The 11,084-nt window shown below is 46.5% G+C and overlaps 2 protein-coding genes across 3 annotated transcripts; one reads left to right on the forward strand and one right to left on the reverse strand.

Annotated features, from left to right (window-relative positions):
* The first annotated feature begins 556 nt into the window (after positions 1-556).
* Positions 557-3,038, forward strand: MIS12 (MIS12 kinetochore complex component). 2 transcript variants are annotated; one of them, XM_081173217.1, is made up of 2 exons: positions 557-669; positions 1,594-3,038. In XM_081173217.1, exon 2 carries the CDS (start codon positions 1,631-1,633, stop codon positions 2,246-2,248), a length of 618 nt encoding a protein of 205 aa, XP_081029343.1. In that variant the 5' UTR covers positions 557-669; positions 1,594-1,630; the 3' UTR covers positions 2,249-3,038. The 2 variants fall into 2 exon arrangements, with proteins under 2 accessions (XP_081029343.1, XP_081029342.1); XM_081173216.1 differs by having other exon boundaries at positions 570-735.
* Positions 3,039-4,063: 1,025 nt separating this feature from the next.
* Positions 4,064-10,537, reverse strand: RPAIN (RPA interacting protein). Its single transcript, XM_081173210.1, has 7 exons — positions 10,189-10,537; positions 9,495-9,692; positions 7,951-7,996; positions 7,745-7,859; positions 7,479-7,542; positions 6,514-6,648; positions 4,064-6,244 (listed from the first exon to the last, which is right to left on the reverse strand). The coding sequence occupies exons 1-7, from the start codon at positions 10,264-10,266 to the stop codon at positions 6,215-6,217; spliced, it is 666 nt and encodes a 221-aa protein (XP_081029336.1). The 5' UTR covers positions 10,267-10,537; the 3' UTR covers positions 4,064-6,214.
* Positions 10,538-11,084: the final 547 nt, after the last annotated feature.

The following is an 11,084-nucleotide window of genomic DNA, read 5'->3' on the forward strand; positions in this document are numbered from 1 at the left end:
ACAGAGCGGCTGAGTGTCTCCCACTACCTGCAGCCGGCATCCAGCCAGCACTTGCAACACAGAAGAAACTCCGGACAGGTGTGTAAAACACAAGAATCCAACTGGGGATGTTAAAGGGAAAGGGACATGCCACCTAACTCCTCGAAATACAATTGTCTTCTGCATTTTCACTACACAGCTCTGTAGGGATGACAACCCCTTTAGCTGGACCTCTCCCCCCTGCAACTGCAGACTCGTTAGATTAGATTATTAGATTATTACTCTATTATATATTATTCTATTATTTAATTTCTGGTTGGCAGCGATTCTCTCAGCCTCATCCCAGTCTGCAACCTGCAATAGGGATGCTTACACCGCAGGAGTGGTAATGGCAGCTAGCTACGACGGTTCCGTCCTCCTAGGTCGCAAAAAGTATACCAATGAAACGATCCCCTCTTAACTTTTTCATTGCTCCATGTTCGCCTTCACGGCGGCTTACTGGAAGCCACGGTGTCGCTCTTGCCTGCCCCCATCTCTGTGATCGGATCTGGAAAGGAGAGCGTGAGAGGAGGGGTGGGCGGGGCCGAGGAGGTGAAAGGCTAAAAAGTGGCGGGAAGCAAAGGGGCTTCCAGGTCGGTGCTGCACCGGAGAGGCTGCCGTGGTTGTGGGTTCGAATCCCCGCTTGGAAAGGTAAAAAGACCTGAACTCGGGTCAGGAGCTCCAGATCTCGAAACGGGAACTTGCCCCAACTGTCTGGTACTGTATTTCTATAGGAAATAATTATGGATTCAATCACAGACATAACTATATGTTTTAATCCTGCTTTTTTAAAAAAATAAAAGTTTCTTCTAGACTGTATCTTTGTTTTTTGCTGGTTTAAATGAGTTTGCCTGCTGTTGTAAATTGCTATGAGATTATTTTGCTTAAAAACAGTGACTAATAAATTTAATTAACAATAATGGTCAAATGCCATTCTCCCAGACTGAACGTTTTCTCAGTTTATCTTTAGCACTGCAGCCTTTGAGGGGCTTGTAAACGCCAGTAAAAATATTATAAAGTTACTGCTAACCTGGATTACACTTTAGTGGGTGAAATCTAAACCAGCAAGACCATAAACTCACAGTAGCAGCTAACACATATATTTATATGTATACATTGAAGCATAGTGAACAACGCAAGAATGCAGGTGTAAGATGAATAGAAACCTCTTAGCAAGCAGATGTTTAGATCATATTTTGTTCACAGGACACTCTCTCCACACTGCATCCCTCTTCCCTCATGAAATTGTTGTTGTTTTTCTAAAAATTCACCCCTGGACCTCTTCTCCGAGGTTTACCATGTTGTGTCATGTCAGAATGTAGGAAATTACGGTAGGAAATAAACAGCTATTTGACTTTTAGAAGATATCTGAAAGGAGCCCTGTATAGGGAAGTTTTTAATGTTTGATGTTTTACTGTAGTATTATAATTGCTGCAAGCAATAATAATAAAAATAGCTCCCTTTGCTGAGCTATAATAATAATAATAGCTAACAGGCAGTATCTGGTTTTGCCAATGGGGTCGTCCAGTATTTTTTTTACCTCTTATAACACTGTCCTTTTTTTCTATTTCGCAGACTTCCATGCTGTGTTTGTGTAGCTAGTTTTGCAAAAATGTCGGTAAATCCCATGGCCTATGAGGCCCAGTTCTTCGGCTTTACTCCTCAAACGTTCATGTTGCGGATATATGTAGCCTTCCAGGACCACCTTGCTCACATAATGCTTGTGGTGGAGGACACGATTCTGAATAAATTGGAGTGCATCCGTCCCAATAAACTCACGCCTTCCCTAATCCGGAGGAGCACAGAGCAGTTCTTCTCTTTAATGAAGAAGATTTTCAACAACCTCTTTGGCAAAATGGAAGACACCCTTCTGAAAACGGTGTTGAGCATCCCCCCAAATGTTTTGCTTCCGGAAGACAAAGGCCAAGAGGAATTCCGTTACACTCCAGAACAGTTTCAGGAGCTCCAGGATGAGATTGACCAGCTGGAACGACAACTCAAGGCCGAAAGCGCAGCTGAACAGGCTCTTGTAGCGGAGCTGGAAGAGCAAAAGATTGTCCAAGCGCACCTTGAAGGGATCCTCCAGTGGTTTGATGGCCTTGAAAACGTAGGCAGAGAAGAGGGGGTCGGCAACCTGAAAGAAAGCTTTTCCGCCTTGACAAAAACAACTGTCAAACTCCAGAGTGTCGTGCGGGAGGTGGAAGAGAAAATGAACAAGCTGAAGAAGTGATTGTGTAAAGGTGGGGATGGAGAACCTTCAAATGTTCTTGAACTCTATCGCTCCCATCAGACCCAGCATAGCCAATGGTCTGGTGGAGCTTGTAGTCCAGTCACATATTCCTCACCTCTAGTAGCAAATAAAAATGGGATCCATTGGATCAGTGTTGCTGTTCTGCCTTAAAAATATGGCAAGAAGCTTTTTGCATCTGCAGATGGCCTCGTGGTCCCACTCGCTAGCTCTTGGTCAAAACTGGGCAGCTACTCTCTCGTGACACATCTATTCTCACCCACCCACCTCTAATGAAGAGCTCTGCGATAGGAGCAACCCTGCCATGGACACTACTCCCCAATATATTGCAGGACCTCTTCTGGGGAGGAATTACTCCTTCAGGCAGCTGGAATCTACAGGGTGGTCCAAAAGTAGCTATACTGCTTTAGAATCCACTTTCTTTCTTCTTGACTGTTCTTTGATTCAGCTGTATACCTACTTCTGTAGATCAACTTTTGGGCCACCTTGTATGTATGCAGAACTATATAATTACACTCTTAACTCTGAAACTTTTAAGAATGGGCACATTTTTCTTTGTGTGTCTCCTGTCTTTCAGACCCCTGCCCTCATAGTTTATCATTTTACCTTATTTATAAGCTGCTTCTTGGCTAGCGTAGGGTAAATGTTTTCAGCTCTTAGCTGTGCCAATACCCTTATTTAGTTTCTCAAGTGTGCTTATCAACAATGTACCTTCAAGTGATGTGTGTTTTCCAGTAATGCTTTGAACTGGGAAATTGTTAAACTTGCATTGCAAAATATTCCCTTGAGTAAGGTGTTTCGGGGGTTTGGTTTGGTTTACCGAATACACATAAGTAAACTTTGAAACAGCCATGGCTGCCTGTATTGTGTCAGTTTGTTGTGACTGATGAACTTACGTTTTCCATTGAAAAAGTAAACCCTGGAAGTTTTCATTTTGGAAAACATTCCACCCTGTAGCACTGCCCACCTTCAAGGACTGTTAGACAGGGGAACAGACTCCCATGAGAGGTGGTGGGCTCTTCTTCTTTAGAGGTTTTTAAGCAGAGGTTGGGTGGCCATCTTTTGATCTAGCTGAGATTCCTGCATTGCAGGGGAATGGACTAGATCAGGCATAGGCAAACTTGGCCCTCCAGATGTTTTGAGACTACAATTCTCATCATCCCTGACCACTGATCCGGTTAGCTAGGGATGATGAGAGCTGTAGTCGCAAAACATCTGGAGGACCGAGTTTGCCTATGCCTGGACTAGATGACCCACGGGATCCCTTCCAACTCTGATTCTTTGCTTGTGTGATAGGTGACTAGTGAGCTGAATACTTGCTTACACCTGTAGTCCATCTAGCTCAGTGCTGTCTAGCACAGATTGGGAAGCCCTGGAGAACAAGAAACAGGAGGGAAAAGAACAGCACTTGGGGAGCAAGCTGGTAACCTGGAAGAGGAAAAAACCAAAGGAAAGGATTTCAGGATTGTCCACAATGACAGGTAGCAGCTCTCCAGGGTTTCAGCCCTCACTTCCCAGCTCCAACTGGGGATTTCAGGGATTAAATCTGAGACCTTCCTGCTACTGCTGTCACTGTAATTACTCCTGTGTAACAGTGCCTGGTGTGGTCTGGTCCATGGGGTCACGAAGAGTCGGACACGACTAAACAACCACAAACAGTGCCTAGGATTGTGGCTAAGGAATATATCATGTTTTTAGAGTGTGTGTGTGTGTGTTTCTGTTCAAATAAAACTACCAACAATTTCCCTTGCATTTCAAGTTATAAACAACACTGGAATCCCATCTTTGCAAAGATGATTATCTTTTCATTGTCCTTTTTAATATGAGAATACTGGAGGTGGAGAATAACACTGATGCAATGTTGAAGCATTGCTGAGTTTATAAATGTAGACAAATAGAAACATTTTCATACCATAGGAAGTTGTACTACACAACCAAAGGGCTGCCTGCTCCTTTAATTGGGGTTGAAATGTCACCCAAAGCTTCTAAGTTTCCATGTATTGTCAAAACAGCCTGTAATCGGTGGCAAATGCTTTTATTACACATTTTATATTTGTTACTAGTAACCTTGTCACTTGAGCCACAAATCAGAAACACAAACAACGCAATAAAATAGCAAAGCAAATTAAATAAAGCAGAAGCACAAAAAGGGATACAATAATCTCAGAAAGGTAAAAAAAAACAACCCAACACAATAGTGTTCAAAGTGTTAGAGCAGAGCTGTCTGCAAGCTCAGCCTGCAGGCCTCAGTCTGGCCCAACCCACCTGGCCTACACATGGTGTCACAGATGCTATCAGGCGTGGGCTGCTGCGCACCTTGGCTGAAAGTGGGGAGAGCAGGCACATCCCATTTTGCAAGCTGTACCCCAAGGAGAAAAAGATCTGACCTGCTGGCCTAATCCAGTTCCCCACCCCTAGAGCAGAGACTAAGGCCACACTCACCCCATACATTTAAAGCACTATGATACTACTTTATAAACAGTCCCAGCATCTCCCAAGGAATCCTGGGAGCTGTAGTTTGTTTAATGGGTGACGAGTTGTTAGGAAGCCCCCAGTCCCGTCACAGAGCTACCTTTCTCCGAGTGGTTGAACCACCAATCCCTCTTCACAGGAAACCCTGGGAATTGTAGGTCTGGAAGAGGGGATACAGGGGTCCCCTAACAACTCTGAGCACCCTTAAACTCCAGCCTTAAATCCTTTGGGGGAAGCCATGACTGCTTAAAGTATCATAGCACTTTTAAGATTATTTTGTGAATGTGGATTGCCCCATATGCTAGGGGTGTGACATACCTAGAGATTTTCTTCCACACTTAATAGCTTTTGCTTCATGCTTTTGTAGACACCAGTAAGCAATCAATTCTTTTGTTTAAACGCTGATGGTGATCCAAATTTCCCCACTGAAACACCCAGAATAAAAACATTTGATCTTTCCCAACCCGTATTGGAGTTTTTAATCTACATTTATACCACAGCCACCCTAACCATCCTCAGATATTGGGAGAGTTCATCCTCCTTTTTCTCTGAGTGTCCTCCAGTGATACAAAAAAAAAAAAAAAAACAACTCCCCCCCCCCCATGCAACTCTTTTGAACTATCGGTTCACTGGTGTTTCTTCTGCTTGAAGCAGGCCTCTCGATGGAAAGCTCACTGCAAAATGGCGCTCTTGGATGGTCTGAAGGCTTCCTTGCGTGTCTCAAGTCCAAGTATACTTTCACTTGTACGCTGGGACACTTGATATGAAAAGGAATAAACAGTGTAGTATATCCTGTAAAAGCTCTTGCCTTCAAAAACTGCTTGACATTAGAGAGTTTGTAGTGCAAATGGTGTACTAAAGATCTTCAGATACTTTCAGTTGTTGCAAATGCCCGTTTTGGAATTTAGTTTAGTGGTTCCCTGAATGACAAGAGGAGGCATTGGTGCTTGTTCTAATTCAAGATTAGTCTGGTTCCTTCAGAAAAAAACTGAATGGTGACAGTTGCAGTCCAACTTTATTCACAAAGAATTATTAAAAGGTTGTATGTGACATTAGTCTGCTTAGAGGGGGGTTCTGACACATCAACCCAGTGGGTTTTCATGATCTCATGTCATCCTACCTTCCTTTCAGTGAACATTGCACTTTTTAAGCAGGAAAAGCAACACTCCCTGCTCTGATAGCAGGATCAGAGAAATCTAGATAAACATTTCCAAGCAGCTGTGCCCACTTAACGTTACAAAACAGGAAAACAAAAGATCCCATTTGTTCTATGTGCAATACTGAAAGGTATTTTTGTTCAACCGAGAACCACCGTAAACAACATGCATCAAGGAATCAGCAAAGGGCACTTTTTGACATTATGTACATTTGTGTGTATTAAACCCACACGTAGATAAGACGCTTCTCAGAAGGGGACGTGGGGAAAGACTCGAGAGTCCTCTGCTTTCCTGGAAAGTGCTGCAAATGGAGCCATGGCTACAAAATAACTGTCCACGAATCGCAAACCTAAGAACACAAAAAGAAAGATAACAATTGCCTGCCGTGTGCAGTTTCTTCATACTGTGCAGCGCTATGGAGATCAAAAGACTTCTTTCATCACTTCCCATCAATTGGCAGCGCTATAGGGGCTATACCCTGGGATATCCCCCGCGCTTCTCCCAAACAAGGACAAGGGCCTTCCCAGTCCTAGTCCTGACATGCTAACTGCTACACCACACTGCCTCTCCAGCGGGCGGGCACATCCCACTATTGCTGTCACAAAATGAGGCTCTTACCTGACAGCTCATGAGGAGATGTGCTTCGCCTTCCGCCCAGCTGGTTACAGCAAATTCAGGCCAGCAGTGACAGCGGCGGCCGTGTTCCGTCACGCTGTCTTCCAGCGAGGAGCAGAGCTTCTCTTTCGTCATCCCCTTACAGAGAGAAGGAATCAAACCCTTCTGGTGGAGAAGGCAACCCAGTCCTCCCCATTCCACACATGTACACCTCGCTTGCCAACCGCTTCCCTTCCCCGCGGTGGGGTCTGGCGCTGTGGTCTAAACCACTGAGCCTCTTGGGCTTACTGATCAGAAGGTCAGTGGTTCGAATCCCCGTGATGGAGTGAGCTAAGTTGCTCTGTCCCAGCTCCTGCCAACCTAGCAGCTCGAAAGCACACCAGTGCTAGTAAATAGGTATTGCTGCGGCGGGAAGGTAAACGGCGCTTCCGTGCGCTCTGGCACTCGTCACAGTGTTCCGTTGCACCAGAAGCAGTTTAGTCATGCTGGCCACATGACCCGGAAAGCTGTCTGTGGACAAACGCCGGCTCCCTTGGCCTGAAAAGCGAGATGAGCGCCACAACCCCATGGTTGCCTTTGACTGGACTTAATCGTCTAGGGGTCTCACCCTAGGGCCCTGAAGTGAAAAGTGGGTAATAAATCACAACAACTTTACAAAATTAATAGTGCAATCCAGCCCGGGAAAGCTGCTCAGCTGTTTAACTCAACGGGCCTTTTCTGTTGTGTCTTCTCATTTACTACAATTCCCACCATCCCTGACCACTGGTCTTGCTAGCGAGGGATGGTGGGAGTTGTAGTCCAAAAACAGCTGGACACCGAAGTCTGGGAAACACTGCTCTAAAGGCCTTGGCCCTTAACCACCTGTGGCCTTTTAGAAGTGGGTGGGATATTTCTGATGCATTCTCTGCCCCCTTGAGCCATGTTCCTTTACCCCAGACAGAGCAAATGATTTTTGAGCACCTGCTTACCTGCGTGCTGATGGAAAGCCCACACGGACACACGACCGAGTGACTCGTCACACAGAGATTGTTCCTAGGAAGAACAGCCATGAATTAATGCAAGGTGCAGAAGCGCTCAGCGGTGAAACTTAAACAGGGACGAATTCCTTTTTGTTTCCTTTATTAAGTCTTATGCTGGTGAACTTCGGCCACCTGCTAGCTATTTCTCCACATCATCTAACTGGGATGAGGCAGAGGAAAGGCCTGACCTAAAGCATTGTATGTGTTCGCCTCACCTTCTGCAAACCGGGCAGATGACCTTGCGCTCCGCATCCAAGCCATCCAGGATATCATTCAGGCACTCCTCGTCAAAGCGCAGGCTTTGTTCGTACTCTTCCACGGCCAGCTGTTCTGCAAGGGAGAAAGCCCCGTCCCCTGCGTCACAGGCTGTGCCAACAGAAATTAAAGCCGCGGCTATCAGAATCAAAGGAGAATCAAGTACCTTGCAAGATCAGCTCCTCCTGGATTTCCTCTAAGACGTCCAGCATCTAAAGGGAACCGCACAGTAAGCTGGTATTAGCTCCACAGAATAAAAACAGATGTCACCTGCCAGCAGAAGGACAATATGGAGAGAGCCAGTCTAGCCTCTCTAGGAAGGGAGCTCCAAAATATGGGAGCTGCCACCGAGAAGGCCCTCTCCTACGTCCCCACTGAGAACAACTGCGAGGATGGTGGGGCTGGGAGAAGGGCCTACCCCAAAATATCTCAGAGCCTGAGCAAGTTTGTGTGGAAGAATACTGTCCCTCTGATAGCCTAGACCTAAGCTGTACAGTGGTACCTTGGTTGTCAAACTTAATTCATTCCTGGAGTCTGTTTGACTCCCAGAACTATTTGAAGACTGAGGCACGGCTTCTGATTGGCTGCAGGAGCTTCCTGCACTCAATCGTAAGCTGCGCCGGACGTTCGACTTCCAAAAAACGTTCTCAAACCAGAACACCCACTTCCGGGTTTGCTGCATTCAGGGGCCGATTTGTTCAACAACTAAGCCGTTCGACAACCAAGGTACCACTGTATAAGGCTTCATAGGTCTAAACCAGAACTTTGAATTATTATTAATACGAGTTAAATTTGTATACAGCCAGAGGGATGCTAGCCCTCTAAGTTACAGGGGCTGGCAACCTTTTTAGGCTCATGGGCACATTTGGATTGAACCGGTACTGCAGGTGCACTTTGGGCATTTTAAAGTGCTGTTTGGGCATTTCTCACCTTTCACCCCTGGGATCAGTCCAGCCACCCACCCTCAGGGAGTGATAGACAGACACAGACACAGTTATGTTGTTCTTCCAAGGGATCTGGGTAGAAGGCAGATCCACTAGAATTAATCTGAGCCTTGAGAAGCACATAGAGCTGAAAGAGGAAGTGTGAAAGAGTGCCGCTCTTCCAACTTCCTCCTTTGGCTCTATGTACTTTCCGAGGGAACGAAAGGTCACCTCTCTGGTTGCCAAGGGTACTTCATGCGGCTGTGAGGTGTGTGCGTGCTCAGAAACCTTGTGGGCACCAGGACATTATGCTGACAATCCAGGCACCCACTGTTGAGATTCCCATTCCACCTTAAGGAGCAGGTGTGAGGAACTGTTGCGTGTCACATGTCTGTTTACATTCCAGCACAGTTTGCTGGGAACTTCCGTTGTGTGTATTGCTTTTGCTTTCCCCTGCCTCTCTGAGAGGATGAAGAGAGAGAGAGAGACGACATGTTTCTTTGTCCTGATTTATGATTGATAAATCTGTAGTTGTAGCATGCTTTCACAAGCCTCACACCTATTCTGTGTGTGCAGTTCTATCTGCTGATAGTGCGCCCTGGCTTTGAAGCCCGGGTCGCTGATTTACGCCGGAGCAGAGGCCGATGGGTCTTCGCAGTGGATGGCTGGAAGGGGACGACCCAGCTGGGGCTAGCCAGCTGGCCTTGCAGCCCTCTACATGTCGACACCCCCCCCCGTGATATGGACAGCCTCCCACAAAGAACATAGTACAGTAGCTGCTTCTTACCGCAGTGACCTGAGGGGAAGTTTCTTGTTTCCTGGGGAAGGGCAGCTGGAAATCCAGAGGCTGCAGAGCCTGCCATTCCATTTCCATCACTTCCTGGACCAAGAGGGCTTTGCTCGCTTGATGGGCTGTGTCTTCTCCCACATGGCGGTATCTGTCCAAGAGTCTGGCACGGCTGCTCTTCAGCCTCTCCACGCAGCGCTAGAGGGCAGTGAACAGAGAGATAAAGACTTGCAATGGAGACACCAGCATGGCAAAACCATTTCTCTGACTTTTCCCCACAATCCCCTACTTAGGAAGACGAAATGCTTTCTGAATAATTTTCTTTTTTTTAAGATTCAGTTCAGCGATCTTATAAAAACACATGGTTTGTGAGCATAGCCGTCACAGATAGCCATCAACAGCCGCCGCGTCTATGAATTTGTCCAATCCTCTTTTTAAAAGCCATCCAAGGTGGTGGCCATCGCTCCCTTCTTGTGGGAGGGAGTTTAGCTATATGCTCGGTCCCTAGGGGTTGGGCTCCTACGGAAACGGCCATCCAGGTAGGACGGCGGCCAAATCTGCCCTTTAGCAACGCGCAGAGCCGGCAGGGCTCCTTGAAATGTATCCAGTCATGGAACGTTCGCAGTAGGCATGGAACGTTCGCAGTCGCCGCGTTCCACGGGAGTTTCGGGCAGACCCCGCGCCGCCGCCTTACCTGCCTGAAGGTCTCCTTCCAAGGCGGGGTCCGGGCGCCCTTGTAAAGAGCCTGGTGCCGCTGAACCTGCCCCTCCATCCCCTTCGCGAAGCACGAGACCCGGACCCGGCAGCTGCGTTTACACGGCAGACTTTACCGCCTTCCTTTAACCGCCCTCCACTCGCCCAAGGCACCCTGGGAAATGGAGTTCGGCAAAGGACTCCGGTGCATGCTGGGAAACGCCTCGCACCTTGCATCTTGAGGGATCAGTCAGGCACTTGATGGGAATTGTAGTCCGGAAGGAAGACGTTCTCGTCGTTCAAACTTCCTTTCCCGGGTTTTGGCGGTGGGAGGAGGAAGAAGGCGAAGTAAACAAGCCAAGCCTCAATAAAGCAATAAAGTGCGTGAGGGGAGGGCGGGAATCAATTTTACGAAAAAAGTGTGACCAAAGCAATAAAGAAAAGTGAAAGTGTGATATACAATATTTCTAATACCGGGCGGAAGAATATTGTGGTCAAACGGTAGAGATATATTGATAAAACAAGGATAATAAAAATCTAAAATGACCGAACAAAAAACCGAAATGCCATTGTGGCTGAACAATTATAGAAAATGTTAGAATGATGAAGCACAAAAGAAAGAAATATTAGTTAGGCAACAGTAAAAGAGAACGTTTGGAATAATAAGACACATGAATGTAGCAATCCCTATCTCTATGTGTAACACAATATTCGCAAAAAAACAAAAAAGATACTAAATTAAGAGATGAAATCCCGGAGATCCTTCCCGCTTTTTCCGCCCCGCCTAGCCAATAGAAAATATTGCCAAAAATACTGCCAAGATTTGAACGGGCGGGATGTTCTTTCGACGTAAGCAGCCCTCACTTCCACCCCAGGATAATGAGAGTGTCTATGGAA

Source organism: Podarcis bocagei (assembly GCF_964188305.1).
Source record: "Podarcis bocagei genome assembly, chromosome: 15".
NCBI classification, from domain to species: Eukaryota; Metazoa; Chordata; class Lepidosauria; order Squamata; family Lacertidae; genus Podarcis; species Podarcis bocagei.